The sequence below is a fragment of the Lynx rufus genome, unplaced genomic scaffold (genome assembly GCF_022079265.1).
Source record: "Lynx rufus isolate CCGP_SWC_20201006 ecotype Redwood Valley unplaced genomic scaffold, mLynRuf1.p SCAF_8, whole genome shotgun sequence".
NCBI lineage: Eukaryota > Metazoa > Chordata > Mammalia > Carnivora > Felidae > Lynx > Lynx rufus.
Window position 1 is genome coordinate 136,294,899 of NW_025814896.1, and position 17,101 is coordinate 136,311,999.

Here is a 17,101-nt window from a genome sequence, read left to right on the forward strand (position 1 = left end):
AGGATAGCTTTAGTTTTCCCATTTAATACTCCAAGTGTTGAAAACCATGACTTAAAAAAATTTTTTTTCTAAATGTTTATTTATTTTTGACAGAGAGAGAGAGAGAGAGACAGAGAGACAGAGAGATACAGAGAGAGACAGAGCATGAATGGGGGAGGGGCAGAGAGAGGGAGACACAGACTCCGGGCTGTCAGCACAGAGCCGGATGTGGGGCTCCAACTCACGGACTGCGAGATCATGACCTGGGCCAAAGTTGGAGGCTTAACTGACTGAGCCACCCAGGCACCAGGAAAAATACGACTTTTTTAAATGAATGAAGCTGTGTTATCCATTCACCGAAAGACTTCACTGAAGGATCTTTCCAGCTCCCAGCTTCTCTGCTCTCCACCCACAAGGGTAGTTTGTTCCATCGAAACATCCACTTAAGTTGGGACCATCAGATTCTCTGTACAGGAATTTGAAACTGGAGCTCAAAAATCTGACAGATTTTTTTTTTCCCTTTATGAGTGAAAATATTCTATCTTCAATTGTCAACAGATATGAAGGTTGACTGAGCACGGGGGGTGCAAGGTCTTTAATTTCACTGTCTTCTTGGTGGGGGGAGGTAGGTGAAACGGAGAGGAAAACAAAGAAAGGACAGAGGCAGTGGGGAAGGGGCGCACAAAAAGGGTCAAGAGAGGCTCATGGGAGGACGCAATATGGGTGTTTTCTTCTTCTGTCTCCCATGTGCTGATTATACACGTGAAAACACTTCTGCCCGCTAAGTGCCCCAAAGTCAGATTGCTCACAGAGAGTAAGAATGATCCTGTTCTCGAAGAGCTGAACTGCCCCTGGTCTATTAACCCATAGTTTAACCTCAGGTCTAAAAGTTCCTGCTTGTCAACAAGTTGTATTCCCTTCGGGATTACACATGCACCTGCGCTGTATTCAAATTGCTTAAATCGTAAAGTTTATTTGCTCTCCGTTCGGCCAACGTTTTCCACCTTTAGCTCAGTTGTGAATTTTTGACTCCTCCCCATAGGATTTTGGTTTTCAGTCGGCCTGACCATCATCGTCCAAGATATCCTCAGCTAAGCAGTGAGCACACAACGATACGTCCAAACAGGCGTGTAAAAGTTGCCGCACAAGGGCAGCGATACCGTCGACGGCGGACTTCTGGCCGATACAGCTGCTACCACCACCGACTGGGACCGAATGCGGGCCTTTGGTTTGGCCCACGCGCACATGCACATCGGGAGACAACTGGGTTTGAGAGTCAGCAAAAGGAGAGGGGTAAGTCCCAGAAGAGGGAAAAGCGCTCCCCGTTTGGGCAGTCGGGAGCAGCTGCTAGGACTTGGGTGGGAGTGAGGGCCAAAGAGCCGGTCAGCGGGAGGGCTGAGGTTGAGCCAGCGGCCTGTGGGTAAGGAGTCTGCACTGAAGGGCCAATGAGGGTGGGGAGCAGCGAAGAGTCCCGATCTCTCTCTCTCCCTCTCTAACGCGCGCGCGCGCGCACACACGCGCGCACACACACCCCACCCGGGACGTAAACAACAGCGGACGCATCGGCAGTGCAGGGCCTGGGGCCCCCGCCCCCGCCCCCTCCCCGCCCCCAGCGCCGGGCCCCGGGTACCCTCGGGGTGGAGGCCGGCGGTGGGGACCGTGCGCGCCACCCGCGGCCGTCCCCTCCCCGCCGCCGCCGTTCCGGGCGCGACCGCGAGAGGGCGGAGGAGGCCGAGGCCGCGGCCGCGGCCGCCCCACCCCTCCCCCACCCCTCCCCCACCCCTTCCCCCGCGCCCCGCCCGCCGGTCACTTCGCTTTCGATTCCCCGGTGGCGGGGGCGCCCCGGGCGCGGCGGGGGCGGGACCGGACGGGCCATGGCCTCCGCCCTCGGCCCGCGCGCCCCGCTGCCGCTCGCGCGTCTCCGCGGGGCCCGCGCTCTGGCCATGGCGCCGCCGCGCCGCTTCGCGCTGGAGCTGCCGGGCTGCGGCCTGGCCCACTTCGCCGTCGGCGGGGACGCCCCGGGCGCGCGCCTCGACCCCCGCGTGGCCGCGCTCCTGGGCCCGCCCGGCCGCAGCTACTCGCTGTGCGTGCCCGAGGCGCCGGGCGGCGGCTGCGCGGCCCGGGTGCGGGCGGCCCGGCTGCACCAGCGCCTGCTGCACCAGCTGCGCCGCGACCCCCTGCGGCGGTGCCAGCTGCGCCGGCTGCTGTGCTACGGCCCCGGCGGCGGGGCGGGCGGCGTGCAGCGCGGCTTCCTGCTCCGCGACCCCGGCGACAGCCCCGACACCCGGCGCGCGCTCTTCTCGCTGCTCGGCGACGCCCCGGGGGGCCCGCGCCTGGGCGAGTTCGTGGGCGACGCGCGCCAGCAGGTGTGGCAGAGCCTGTGGGAGCTGCGGGACGGGGCGGAGTGGCGGCAGGTGGGCCCCCGCGAGCGCGTCCTGGCCGCCCCGGAGCCCGCCCTGCACCCGGTGGTGCCTGACCTGCCCAGCTCCGGGGTCTTCCCGCACCGGGAGGCCGCCCGCGCCGTTCTGGAGGCGGTAAGAGGCCTGCCCCTTCATCGCACTCGGGGTGGACCGCCCCTCCCCAGGCAAGGAGGAGTGGGTTCTCGGGTGGGGCTGGGGGGGGGGCCGGTCTATCCAGCCCGGGCGCTGTTGCCGCGGGGAACTGATTGCCGTCCCTGGACAGATCGGGCCGTGAACCTGAGTGCCCGCCTCCGGTTTAGACGCTGCGGCTCTTTTCTGGATCCTCAGCCGACTGGAACTTTTCCCTCCGAGGCGGCCAGTGATGGATGTCCTGAGGCCGCGCTCGAGTTCCTACCCTGAATGCGCGGGGAAGGCTCTGCGGGAGGAGGAAAGAGGCCGCTGGGTGCCGGGAGGGTCACGCCATCTGGGAAGCCGTCACACTGTTGGGAGGCCGGGGCATGAGTTTTGGGGAGAAAAGGGCCAGGGTTTGGGGTTTGAGAAACGCGGACTGAATCTGTGGCCGTCTGCTTTTTTCCTGTCTCGTCTGTGAAACACTCCCCTTGAGGTGTTTAGGACAAGGAAACATCTGGGACACAGCAGGTGCTCCGCGAAGGAGCGCCGAGAATCTTTTTCCCCAGGGCAGCCTGGGCAGGGTCTGGGGTGTCCAGACTCGACTTGCTGAGGCTGCGCAATGGAGTTTATTCAGTGCCTTCTGCAAGCTTTTGGGATAGTATTAAGGAGTGGTGAAGAGGGGAGGACCAGTCTCCTGGGCTTAAGTCCAAACTCCGGCATTTGTTACCTGTGTCCCTTTCAGTTTCTTAAACCCTCCTTGCCTCAGTTTCCTTAGTCTGTAGTTGGGAATAATAATGCTGCCACCCTCGCAGGGTTACTGTGAAGGCTGGCCATGTTAATCCTGGAGAAGCACGTAGGAGATTAAGCGTGTACATGAACAAACGTGTGGGCCTCGCTACAGAGCGGGAGAGCGGAGGCGAGAACTTTGAATGCCCAGCACCTCCTGTGCTGCTCCCTGGTGACCGCAGTGCAAGGCTGTCTTCTCCCCTCGTAGCGGGGGCAGGAAGGGACCGGCTGACTGCTTCCGGGAGCTACAGTCCTAGCTGGTTTCCCACATCCCACATACTGCGCCAAGCGGGGCCTGTGCCCCCCCCCCCCCCAGTTGTGGCCTTCCCTCTCCTTCCTCTGGGGTAGCTGGCCCGTAAGGCTCAGGGATCTCAGCCGCTGTCGCCTTTTTGAGCCAGAGCTATTCAGTAGAAAATGGAGGGACTCAGCCCCTCTCAGGTTCAAAATTGCTTTTCTTTTTACATGTTTATTTTTGACAGAGACAGAGAGAGACAGAGCACGATCCGGGGCAGGGCAGAGAGAGGGAGGCACAGAATCCAAAGCAGGCTCCAGGCTCCGAGCTGTCAGCACAGAGCCCGACGCGGGGCTCGAACCCATATTCCAGGAGTGGTAAGATCATCACCTGAGCCGAAGTCAGACACTTAACTGACCGAGCCACCCAGGCGCCCCAGCCCCTCTCAGGTTCAAAACAGCATGATTTTGGTGTGGTGTGAAACACAACTTATGTCTTATTAGCATTGGGCAATCTTGTTCTCAGCAATCAGATATTGCAAAAGCCCCGTTGCCTCACTACGGCTGCACACGCGTTGTTTTACAGTGTATACCCTTCATTCCTGAGGCCCAAGCAGTGCTGGACCTGGTTGACCAGTTGCCGGAACAAGTCCACAAAGGGAAGTTCCCGGTCATTGCTTTTGAAGGACTGGATGCCACAGGTAATATTACCTTTTGGTTACAGGCAAGGAGAGACATTGATCTCTCGTGGGAATAGACAGGGCTTCACAAGTACAACTTTATACAGAGTTCAGCTCGTAAGCTTCATGGCAGCGTCTACTGTGTGCCACGCACGGAGCGGGGCAGGCGTGCGATGCAAAGGTGAATAAGGCCTTGAGTGGGAAGTCAGGGGAGGGGTGGAGGGGCTGAGCCTCAGGTGCTCTGGCGACCACGAGAAGGCACTTAAGGCAGCCTCCGCGTGGGGGACGGAGCGTGGTTGGGGTGGCTCCCGGAGGACTGTTTTCAGTGCGGATCAGAGCAGGTCAGGTGAGGAAGACAGAAGCGGTCCTCCGGGCGGAAGAAACGGCATGGGCCGAAGAGAAGGGACTTGAGCCAGCCTGGGGGCATTTGGGAAGCACAGGCCATTCCGAGGACCCTTTGGAAGTACTAGGAAGTGGGGGGCAGAAGCGTTGGAGCTGGCAGAGATCTCGGAGTACAACGGACATACCCACACTTGGCCCAAAACACAAAAGTAGGAGAAGTAAGGCTGTAAGGGCAGCGGGAGAACAGCCAAGGACAAGGTGGAGCCTGGGCTGAAGTCACGTGGTTCAGTGTGAGGCGGGGCTTCCCGGGTGCAGAGAGTGTGAGGGAGCAAGGAGGTTATCCCAGGGCCCGGAGGTCTCTGCCAGAGTTTATCATTACTTTGTGATATCTTTCTTTTTTTTTTTTTTTTTTTTAAATTTTTTTTTTCCAACGTTTTTATTTATTTTTGGGACAGAGAGAGACAGAGCATGAACGGGGGAGGGGCAGAGAGAGAGGGAGACACAGAATCGGAAACAGGCTCCAGGCTCTGAGCCATCAGCCCAGAGCCCGACGCGGGGCTCGAACCCACGGACCGCGAGATCGTGACCTGGCTGAAGTCGGATGCTTAACCGACTGCGCCACCCAGGCGCCCCTTTATGATATCTTTCAAGTGTTCTGATACCACACTGAGCAAACCCAGGTTCCTGAAGGTCTGCATCTTTTTTTTTTTTTTTTTTTTTAAATAATCTTGGTAGGTGATGAGCTACACTGGTTTACAGGTGGAAAGAGTGTCTTTGCTCTGTCTGAGTTCATCTGAGCAGTTTGGGAGTGATACCGTGGCCATGGTAACGAAGCCCTGTGTTTGTATCTGGCCCGCAGGTAAAACCACTGTGACCCAGTCAGTTTCAGACACACTCGGGGCTGTCCTCTTAAAGTCACCACCTGCTTGCATCAGCCAGTGGAGGAAAATCTTTGATGATGAGCCAACTATCATTAGGAGAGCTTTTTATTCTTTGGGCAATTATATTGTGGCTTCTGAAATAGCCAAAGAATCTACAAAATCTCCTGTGATTATAGACAGGTAGGTATGAAGATCCTGAGTTTGGCATTTTGTTCCCCAACGTTGTAAGTGTGTGTGTGTACCTGCACATGCGTGTATTCAACTGTGTATGTTAAGTCAAACCGCGTGATGATAAGAATAGGAAGAATGCCTATGCTTTATTAATCACCTAAGTCACAGGCTGGCATTTCGCTAAGAGCATGCATACCATTGTTCGTTATCTGGAACAATTATGCGTGGTTACTACATGTTATCCCCAATTTACTGATGAGAAACATAGGTCTTGGAAAGGTCGGGGCGCCTAGGGAGCTCAGGGGTTGAGCGTCCAACTTCGGCTCAGGCTGTGATCTCAACGGCTTGTGAGCTCGAGCCCCGCGTCGGGCTCTGTGCTGACGGCTCATAGCCTGGAGCCTGCTTTGGATTTTGTGTCTCCCCACTCTCTGCCCCTCCCCCGCTCATGCTCTGTCTCTCTCTCTCTCTCTCTCTCAAAAATAAACATAAAAAAAAAAAAAAAAGGTTAAGTGACCTGCCAAGTGACTAAGCTAGAAATGGTGTGAGGATATTGGCCAAAGGCTGTGCTTTTAGAAGTTGATGCTTTCAGTGGTTCATTTGTTCACCGGCTTATTTGTAAAACACTGATTGGGCATCTCCTACGTGCCAAAGATGGCTCTCAATTTAGGGGATTCGGCGGTCCGTGAGCTAGACGATGCCCTGCTTGCGTGGAGCAGACATACTGCTGCAGGAGAAGTTGATGGTCAAGTGCATAAAGAACTGGGATACTATCAGAGAGTGATAAATACTCCGAAGAGGGTAAAGCGAAGTGGGTACGGCTGAGGAAGGCCTGTATGAGGGGGGTAACATTGATCTGAGCTCTGAATGCCCCAGAAGAGGCGGAAATGAAAACTGTGGAGTAACAGCGTTAGGGACAGCAGAGTCAGTAAGAGCAAAGCCTACAGACAGAAGTTGACATAATCCAGGACTAGAAACAGGCCAGTGTAATGAGCACATAGTGGACCAGGGGCTGCTTTCTGGGTGAATGAGCAGAGAGAGAGAGAGAGGCAGAGGGTAGAGGAGAAGGGCCCGTAGGCTGAGAGAGTGTGGGTTTTATTCTGAGCGCCGAGGGGAGCCATTGGAAGGTTTCAGATAATGAAGTGATGTAAACTGATTTGTGTGTTTCCAATTCCATACGTAAGAAATAGCTCAACATACCACACAAATGGATGAAAGCAAGTTATCCTAGGCTTTAAATCACCGGGACTCGGTGGTACGGAAATTGCAGTCGCGATGAGATCGCAGCTTGCTCTCATCAGGTTGCTGAGAACCAGTTAAAATGCCCTAATGCCCAGAGCTCAGAGCTGGCGATCACGTGCACGGATTGACGCCCTCCAAGGTGCTGGTGGGGGTGGAGGGCTAGGAGAGCAGTTCGTGGAGACACAACAGAGTGGAGAGCGCTTCACCGCCTGAAGAAACTGAGATGCCTTCAGCTGTGTTCAGATACTGAAAAATGTGGGGGCGCCTGGGTGGCGCAGTCGGTTAAGCGTCCGACTTCAGCCAGGTCACGATCTCGCGGTCCGGAAGTTCGAGCCCCGCGTCGGGCTCTGGGCTGATGGCTCGGAGCCTGGAGCCTGTTTCCGATTCTGTGTCTCCCTCTCTCTCTGCCCCTCCCCCGTTCATGCTCTGTCTCTCTCTGTCCCAAAAATAAATAAAAACGCTGAAAAATGTGAAAAACCAAAGCCCATCAGTAGAAGAAAGGGTGCATAAATGCCAGCGTATTTGTAAAATGGGGCCCCATTCGGCCACACAGACCAGTGCAGTGTATCCCTGTGCAGAAATTACAAAACCGTAATCTGAAAAAATCGAGTTGCAGACGGGCGTTCAGTAGAATACATGCAAATTAAGACAAACTGTAGAGTACGGAGGGATGGAAGGTTATTGAGCAAATTCAGGAGAGGGCTAGGGAAAGAGACGCACGGTCGATAAAAAGCACAAAAGGTCGTGAGCTGTGTTTACGTTATTGCTTCGCATCCTGTGAATGTTTGTTGCCCTTTGTGCAATTTTGCTTATTTTTGGAAAGATAAGAACCGCATTGAAAGTATGACAAGAGTTCAGGAAAAAGCAGGAATCGTAACTGTAAATCTCAAGGAATTTCAAGTAGGGAACACACCCAAGTATAGCCCGCACCCGTGTCCGGACTTAGGACCTCACCATCCCCCATAAAGCCACCTCCTTCTCCTACCCGGTCACCGTCCGTTCTCCCCTCCCGCCACCCCCCCCCCCCCCCCCCCCGCCGTGGTAACTGCTGCCCTGACCTCCATCACCGTGGACTTGTTCCTTCTGTTTTTGAACTGCTTGTCCACGGAGGTGTGCATTACTGCTCTTTGCGTCTGACGGCCTTCATGCCGCGTGTGATACTCCCCTTGCTGCTGTGAACACGTTTTAACGTTTTTGTTTTATTTTATTACTATTTTTTTTTTTTGAGAGAGGGAGAGAGTGTGTGTGCATGGGGGAGGGGCAGAGAGCCAGAGGGGGAGCGGGGATCCCAAGCAGGCTCTGCACGCTGTCAGTGCAGAGCTCAACACAGGGCTCGAACCCACGAACTACGAGATCGTGGCCTGAGCCGAGATCAAGAGCCGACCGCCTAACCGACAGAGCCACCCAGATGCCCCTTGCTGTGGACATTTTTTACGTAACTCTGGTGCCTGTATATCTGCGGTTCTGGTGCAGAGATGCCCAGGAGCGGAGCTGCAGGGGCGTGAGGGTTCACATGTGTTCAACTTCAGCAAATATTCCAGAAAGTTTTTTGAAGTGGTTGAAACAACTCACAGCCACCCCCACCCCCCACCAGCAGTGTTTGAGAATTCCCTTTGACTCGCATCCTGGTCAACACTTAGCATCGCCAGCCTTTTATGCTAGGCTTTCCCCTTGTTCAAGCTGGTTTGCCACATCTGGAAACTTCTACCCCTTTCTTGAAATACCTTCCCCTGTACTTTCCTGTGCAGGCTTTTCTGTAGCTCTGCAACACCCCACGGAAAGGCGGTTCTGAGCGTGTGCAGGAAATAAGGCCTGAGGTGGTGGGTTGCTGGGCGAGAGGAAAACAGTGAAAATGAGTTAGAAGCCGGGTACTCTCGTTGGAGCGACCATGCCGGGAGGTAGTTTTAACTTCGGGGATGGCAAGGTGGTTATTTCAAGAGGTTGAGGGTTGGCAAGAAGGGTGAGAAACTGCATTCCTTTGTGGGACTTCTTTGGGGGATGTTTTTGCCCCGTTATTAATAAGTGAATCTGCCATATTTGAGATTTTTTTTGTTTTCATGCAGGGTCCTTTTTCAATGAGAAAAGCCTGAACTCCTCCTCATATGGTGCGACTCGATGAGGCGCATCGTTTCCTCCGATGTCCCAAGTCCTGAAGCTGCGCTGGCTTCTGTGTGTAGGTGGATGCCGATCCCCTCCGCTCCCGGCTTCCTAATCCGTTAAAGGGAGGGAGCCCTCCTCGCTTCCCCACCTACCATTAGGACTGGTGATGAATAGCCATTGAGTTGATACAGGGAGAAGTGCTTCAAAATAGCAAATCGCTATGAAGATACAAAGCGTTATTATAGAAGCTGTGTATAACGTGTGGACAAATTGCATCTGATTTGAACCCATGTGGTTTCCCTGAAGGCAGAATGGAAAATACTAACTAGCGGAGAGTCTGAAATTGATGGCCAGAGGGTGTGATTATTTGAAATGAGCCGCAGCGTTGTCAGTGAGAGAGCTCTAGCTATAGAAAACCGGGCTTCCATTTTTACCTTGATTTTCCTTCTTTGTGTCTGCGAATCGTCGGCAATTTTGCTCTTTAAAGAGATACTGTATCACCTTGTCAGACGGGAAGAAAAGAGCAGTTATTTGTTGTCTGGGTGGGCTTTGTTCATGTGTAAAGATTTTAATGAAATCCATTTTAGACTATACCCTCATCTAGCTGAAAAAAACGAGGGAGACAGAGTAGTTTTTGATGGTGACTGTGGTTAAGGTTGGCAACTTAATCACCCTCATTACCTTTAAAAGTCTATTCTTGCTGATGGTTTTTCTACAAAAGGAAGGCTTTTAAAATTAAGATGATATCAGCCTCTGTATTCATAGCTGAGTATTTAATTCAGTGAACACGGAACATGTGCAAAAAAGCAGAATAAATTGTAGTCTGGCTGCCAAGAAACAGAAAACCTGGACCCTTCATGGATTTATTCGGCTTGGGAGACGAGATGCATCTGAGAGAGAAGGTGAAAGCACACGCTTGGAAATGGTGACTCAGGGACGCGGCACAGAGAAATGCTTCCGGGCAGGACTCAAGGAGCTGGCCGATACGGTGGCCACTTCTGGAGGTGGATGAGGGCTTCGAAGGATGGATGGTGTGAGAATTGCTCACTTCCCAAGTTAATTTTTATTTGTGTCTCCTTTTCAGTACCGTTTGTATCACCATCATTTGAAAATGCAGCTTTAGTTATAAGCGGTATCCGCTAAACATTAGGGATTTTCTTTTTAAAAAAATTTTTTTTAACGTTTATTCATTTTTGAGAGACAGAGACAGGGTGTGAGCAGGGAAGGGGCAGAGAGAGAGAGGGAGACACAGAATCTGAAACAGGCTCCAGGCTCTGAGCTGTCAGCACAGAGCCCGACAAGGGGCTCGAACTCATGGACCTCGAGATATGACCTGAGCCGAAGTCGGACGCTTAACCGACTGAGCCACTCAGGCGCCCAACATTTGGTGTTTTCTTTTTAATTTAATTTAATTTATTTATTTTGGTGTTTTCTTATAATGACAGTGTGATACACAGATACGGTCTATGTTTGCGGCAACTGTGGAAGAGAAACGGGGTTTTGCATGCTTTTCATTTTCCCGATGACGAAATTGAGACTATGTTGGCTTAAATGAGTTACCTGTGTCCGAAGAGCAAGTAGGTGGCAGAAGGTAGATTAACACACAGCTCAGATAACACTGTCAATTCGTTTGGTAGATGCCAGTCCGTCCTTTTCACTGGGAAAAGTAGTTCAAGTCTCCAATGGTGAAGAATTTAGGATGTTAAAACATTGAAGTTAGTAAGTTGAAAATACACACAAGGATGGGGCCATGGGTCCTTCTCCACCCTGGAATGTTTGTAACTGTTTCATAAATATCTGTGATGAGAGTCCTTTGATATTGAACTTGGAGTTTTGTAGCCTCTTAAAATTGGAATAGGACATGAGCAGGTCAAGATTATAATAAGCTGTGCCAATTAATGAAATGATTCCAATTTAGTCATATGCACACCCAGAGAACATTTATTGTGTACCTACTGTGTGCCACACGCTGGTTTCAGGTTTTGGAAGGCGGGAGTGACTAAACAAGAAATTTTCTAACGGAGGAGCCCGAAGAGGTCATGCCTATAAACAACTTGCTTTTCTTTACCGTGAGAAGTTCTTCCGTAGAGTCGGGCGTGAGGGGCATTGGGAGCCCAGAGGAGAAAACAGTGAGCTCTCCGTGGGGCTCCGTCTGAGTGGGACTGTGCAGGCAGAGTAGGAGTTTTGCTGACTGAGAGCCTCACTCCCGCTGGAGGAAAGTGTGAAGACAGGCCCGTGTGGAGCTGTGTGCCTGGACGCACACTGTAACTGTGTCTTCATGAGGCTGGACGTTTCCGGCAGGCAGTGGAAAGCCATTGGGCGTTTTGGAACAGATGTTCTTTTTTTTTTTTTTTTTTTTTTTTTTAACATTTATTTATTTTTGATAGAGAGAGACAGAGCACAAGTCGGGGAGGGGCAGAGAGAGAAGGAGACACAGAATCTGAAGCGGGCTCCAGGCTCCGAGCTGTCAGCACGGAGCCCGACGCGGGGCTCAAACTCACGAACCGCGAGATCATGGCCTGAGCCGAAGTCGGACACTCAACCGACTGAGCCGCCCAGGCGCCCCCAGACTGAGTTTTATTTATTGAACAAATTGCAATGCAGGGAAAACTTGAGCAGAGCCGTGCTGGCTTCAGCCTCTCGCGCAGCACGTTTTCAGGTGCACCTTGACCTTGGCCTCTGCAGATGGAGATCTCACTCGTCCTCTCCTTCCCAGGTACTGGCACAGCACGGCCACCTACGCCATCGCCACCGAGGTGACCGGGGGGCTCCAGTACCTGCCCCCGGCCCATCACCCTATATACCAGTGGCCCAGGGACCTGCTCAGACCCGACCTGGTCCTGCTGCTCACAGTGAGCCCCAAGAAGAGGATGCAGAGAATTGAGGGCCGGGGCGTGGAGCGGACCAGAGAGGAAGCTGAACTGGAGGCCGACAGCATGTTTCGTCAAAAGTAGGTGTCCCGATGCGAACGGCAGGGGTTCCTGGCCGTGGCGGAGAGCCAGGATGGGCGCCGGCTTTAGGAATGTGGAGGAAATGACGTTGTTCTCGTTGTTCAAACCCGAGAGGCAGCATCCCCCACAGTAGTTCAGCTCCTTCTGACGGTGCAGTTCCCACACGGCCACAGCATTGGTGACGCACGGCCACAGGGCATCGGGGCTTCCTTCCAGTCCTGGCTGTGCCAGGAACAGCGTGAACCCGGGGAAGACAATACACATTTCTGGGTCCTGGTTCCCCAGTCCTAATAGAATGGGCACAGAGCGCTGTCCGATGACCTCACTGTGACTTTTCCTTAGAAGGTGCTTCCCGTGTGTCAGGCATCTGGGTCCGGATGCTCTCTGATGCGCACGAGGGCGACGTCAGCCGTCTTTTACGGTTTACAAAACTGAGGCTCCCAGGATGAAGTGACTTGTCTGCATTTGCACAGCTACCGTGTAGGAAACCTGGGATTAACATCAGGATCTTTTTTGATTTTAAAGGCAGTGCTCTTGTTTTCACGAGAGAGCTGTGGGACGGTAGCAGGAGACCCTGGACCAGAGCCTCACTGTTTCAGAGCCGAGGTTGAATCCGTTCTGTAGGACTGGTTTGAAAAGCCAAAGCCGGGTAGTTTATATAAACAAACAATCATAGCACCGCTGTCATAACACAACCCTGTTATAAATAGTTAAATAACAACTCGGCTGTGTGCAAAGAAACCGTGTCAAGCAGTTTACTCGTATTAATTCAATTAGGCCTCGTGACGCATCACCGGGAAGGCATTATTTCAGCCCTCGTTTTACAGGTGAGAAAACCGAGGCGGAGGGGAAAGCAGTTTGATGAGTTCACTGAGCTAGTGAGTAGTAAACAGCACGTGTTACAACCACATGCGGTCACGCTTCCCTAACGCCACCGGCCTCCGTCATTCCTACACGTCAAGGCTAGCTAACACCCGAAGGAGTTCTGGAACAACCTGGTGAATTTTTCAGAGACTCGTCTGTGAAGACAGTGGCCGTGCCGAGGGCCTCTGGCTTGTCTGAAATCCTTCGGGGCACAGACTGTGGAGCGATTTCCTGTGTGCCCAATTAGTTCACCTCTTGGAACCTGCTACTTTCTCTGCAGAAATGGGGGTGACACGGTTCCCTTCCTCAGGTCACCCTGAGTATGAAAACAGAAGAAGCACGTAGAACGCTGATGCCAGTATAGAAAACAGGTAGCCGTAAAGGCTAGCTACTAAACGTTACTCTGAATTTGTTATTTATTAACCAAAACGTGTCACACGTCTCCTGCGGACAAAGCTAGCGGCTGAGGGCAACAGCGAGATAAATCAGATGGGGCCCTTGCTGCATGCATCCTGGTGGGGAAGTGGCATTTGTGTGTAGAGCCTTGTTAGAAAATAAGCCAACTCTTTCCATTTCTGCCTGTCCCCAGGGTAGAAGTGTCCTATCAGCGGATGGAGAACCCCGCCTGCCACGTGGTTGATGCTAGTCCCTCGAGAGAGGAAGTCCTCCAGACGGTTTTAGGCATAATCCAAAATAATTTTAGCTAATCGTAATTACTCCAAAATGTAATTCTGCATTTTGGCAGATTTGACGTTGTTTGATACATCTAGGCCCACGGCGGGGTACACGGTTTTCCCAGATTTCTGTTGCATGACCATGGCGTGTGCTAGAAAGCCGAAGGCCAGACCATTTCGATTTTACCTACACCGTTATACTCCCTTCTGACCAAAGGACCCATCAAGGTTGAGACCGTCACGTTCCAGCCAGAGGTCAGTGATTGCTTTCTTCAAGTGTAACAAACGTTTTCCTGGAACGCGTTTTCAGCTACGTTCCTACCAAATCCCTCCAAGTTTCGTCTTATCCAGAAAGCATGAGGTATACAGAAATAACCAGGAAGATCTTCCAAATCGGCGGAAGCCCCTCCGGCCCCTCCCATACCTCCTCCTGGGTCACTGATGAGACCCTGATGTGACATAGTTACCTCCTTCCCAATATGGCCTCACTCCGTCACTGGGGGGCTCGGCCCTGATCCTAGAGCTAAATGCTCCTGAAGAAAGGGTCCACGTGTCCTGGCTGTCTGAGGACAACGCCCACAGGGTCGCCTTGTGGGTAGGCGACACTTACAAAGAAGGCATCTGATTTGTGTCTCACAACCCCTGAGACGATCCCCTCGTGGCCAGAGTCAAATATAGAGACTGCCAACCCAGATGCTCTCAATACAAATATACCAACCCACTTTGGATTATGTTCTGTTTATTTATGTTCCTTTCCTTTCCTCTGAAAACACGGCTTTGGATATAATGAGTGTTTTGGACTAAACTAGATGCATTAAAACTTAGCCAATGCAGCAATATATTTATGTTGATATTTACATCATGTTTCTCCTCGGTGGAGGGGCTATGCTTTACTAATTAAAATCAAAGCCAAGAAGCTCAAGGCAGTACTTGTGTATTTTCATTACACAGATTTAATTTATCTTGCTAAATAAGCACAGTGGATCCTGGAATGGGGTTTCTTAGTAAATTATCTTGCACTTGAATGTCTTATGATTACATATGAAATCAGCTTTGAGATCTGTTTGCTTAGGAAAAAGAAATGGCTGAGGAAAGAGGAAATTTAATAGCTATGTGGCCTTGGGTGAGTCGCTGAACATCAATAGCCCATGTAACTTGATCTGAAAAGTGATAATCATCCTTTGTTTGTAGTAAGGAGTTGGCTGAACCAGGTGATTACCTAAAATCCCTCTGGTTCTAAGATAGATGAAGCTTGCAGCTTGTTTTGGGGGGAATGTCTTCTTGCCAAGACATTTAAGTCTTAGACAAGGCCTTATCCGGTTATGTGGGGACTTGAATGATAATAAATTTCACATTAATAACTGTATCATACTGTCTTTCAAAAGAATTCCAGGTAATTTTTATATAATGTATTTGCATATATAACTATGTGATGGGTTTCTGTTGAAAATATTTTTTAAAGCTAATAAAGAGCATTAGGTTCCTGTAAGATGTGATATCTGTGTCCTTGGTATTATTTAGTCTGAACATTTTGAAGAGCTTGTGTTGGCAGTCTAGAAAAACAAACATTTCATGCCTGCCTTCTGTACCTCGCAAATGAATAAAGTTGTTGGGAGTGTCCAGTTTATGGTAGTGTCCCCCATATATGTTGTTTGTTCTGAGGCGTCCCTCCGGTGTGGCCTCCTGGAATTTTTGGTCAGCAAAGCGGGGAGGTGTGAACTCGTGGGCCAAGTGGGATCTCTGGTCAAAGTGATTTCAGAGGAAGGGGGGTGTGTTCACTTTCTTGTAAACGCTGTTTCAGGAAAGTAGAATCTTTTCTTCATTGCAGATATTAAGAAGAAGAAATCGTTCTTTGTACACTTTGGTTCTTTCATGCACCGATAGGTGTGTGATTTATGGGCATGAGACAGGACAGCACCTCCTACCCAGAAACTCGATGACAAGGAATCATTCGCTTGGCTCGGTTTCGTGACAAGTTGGGTTTCGCTTCTGGTCTTGTGATAGACCTTTGGTTGTCCCAAGTATTTATTCTCCCTTTCTTCCACAGTAATAGAATTTTTGACTTGACACATGGCTGCCAAGAATTATGCGTACATTCCCAAGGCTTCCTTGCAGCTAGAGCGGCCAACTGGGCACGTATAGGTCTTCCCGGAGCCTGTGAGCAGAGGGGCGTATGGAGCGTCGCTTCCTCTGCTGACCCTTCACGCTGTCTGGTATTCGGCGGTGACAGTGAGCCTTCCTGGGACCGAGGGACAAGGGTGACACTGTGGAGGTGCAGAGGCAACGACAGGAGGCTTGAACGGAGGCTGCCTTTATTCCTGAAAACAGATGTGGACGAGGGATGGATGCGTAAAGGGCATAAAGGGCATCTACTTAGGGCAGGGCCGTCAGGCAGACCCAGGGCACGTATGGTACCTCAGATTCCTCCTCGTCCACAGCCTGCCTCTCTCAGTGGCACGTTCTGAACTCTTTTTTGTTTTCCAGAGTGTTTTGTTTTTATTTTTATTTTTTTTTGCTGCGCCCTCTCTCTGTGACCTCTCTGTCTTCTAGGAGCAATGTGTAGCATATTTTTCTTTTAAAGATTTTCTTTTTCTTAAGCAATCTCTGCACCCAACGTGGGGCTCGAACCCACGGCCCTGACCTCAAGAGCTGCGTGCTCTACTGACAGAGCCAGCCAGGGGCCCGAACTGTGTAGCATCTTCAAAGTGCTTAGGCCCTGGGATCTTCTTGGAATGTGTACCAGGGAAATAGTCGGTGAGGCACATACAAATGTTACATCATCTCCGCATGACACACTTCAAGCGATTGGGGCATATGTATGTATTTGCATAATGTATGTTTATGTAGAATATGTATCCGTTAAATACATCAGGGTAGATCCTTTATTATGAAGATATTTATTTATTTATTTATTTATGAGAGAGCATGTGCCCCTGTGTGCGTGAGTGAGGAAGAGCAGAGAGAGGGAGAGAGAGAATCCCAAGCAGCCTCCGTGCTGTCTCGAACCCACGGAAGCCCAAGAACCATGAGATCGTGACCTGAGCCGAAATCGAGAGTCGGCCGCTTAACCGACCGAGCCACCCAGGTGCCCCGAGGGTGAATCCTTTTAAGGGACTCCTGAGCAGAGTACAGGACACCTAAGAAGGTGCAAAGCATCAAAAATACTTTTCTCTCAGTGAGAGCCGGTGATTTCAGTTTCAGCCGAAAGCAAAGATACAGCTGAAATTATTTTACGGCGTTTCACTAGGTTGGCAGGTCCAGGATGGGAGCTCTGTGTACGTGAGAGCAACAATATGATTGCAGGTGTGCTGGGAGACGGGTGTTTCTGGCCTTAGGCTTTCTTCGTATGCAGGCTGTTGTTTTTCTTTGAACCTGGGAGCCAGTCCGTAAGCTATGTTTCACGTTGGCAAATACGTCCAACTAGCAAGTTCGTTTGAACCTTAGGCTTCTGTAAAGGTAGCTGTGTTCATATACTTGGATGTATTTCTCGTGGGAGCAGGGAGAGGAGAAATGAATGCTGTCTTTTTTCCCCCAGAAGGTTTTACTTTCTTCCTCACTTTATTAATGTTTAATTTTTTAAATCTTTATTTATTTTTGAGAGACAGAGACAGAGCACAAGCAGGAGAGGGGCAGAGAGGGAGACACACAGAATCCCAAGCGGGCTCCAGGCTC

The 17,101-nt window shown here is 51.3% G+C and overlaps 1 protein-coding gene across 1 annotated transcript; it reads left to right on the plus strand.

Annotated features, from left to right (window-relative positions):
- The first annotated feature begins 1,838 nt into the window (after nucleotides 1–1,838).
- Nucleotides 1,839–14,925, plus strand: CMPK2 (cytidine/uridine monophosphate kinase 2). Its single transcript, XM_047068195.1, has 5 exons — nucleotides 1,839–2,513; nucleotides 4,114–4,228; nucleotides 5,409–5,610; nucleotides 11,657–11,890; nucleotides 13,345–14,925. The coding sequence occupies exons 1-5, from the start codon at nucleotides 1,854–1,856 to the stop codon at nucleotides 13,460–13,462; spliced, it is 1,329 nt and encodes a 442-aa protein (XP_046924151.1). The 5' UTR covers nucleotides 1,839–1,853; the 3' UTR covers nucleotides 13,463–14,925.
- Nucleotides 14,926–17,101: the final 2,176 nt, after the last annotated feature.

Bases quoted from the DNA above. Each gene is read 5' to 3' on its own strand.
- CMPK2 (XM_047068195.1), top strand. From the start codon at position 1,854: ATGGCCTCCGCCCTCGGCCCGCGCGCCCCGCTGCCGCTCGCGCGTCTC. The intron at 5,611-11,656 runs GTAGGTATGAAG...TCTCCTTCCCAG, and splicing joins TCTCCTGTGATTATAGACAG to GTACTGGCACAGCACGGCCA. The intron at 11,891-13,344 runs GTAGGTGTCCCG...GCCTGTCCCCAG, and splicing joins GACAGCATGTTTCGTCAAAA to GGTAGAAGTGTCCTATCAGC.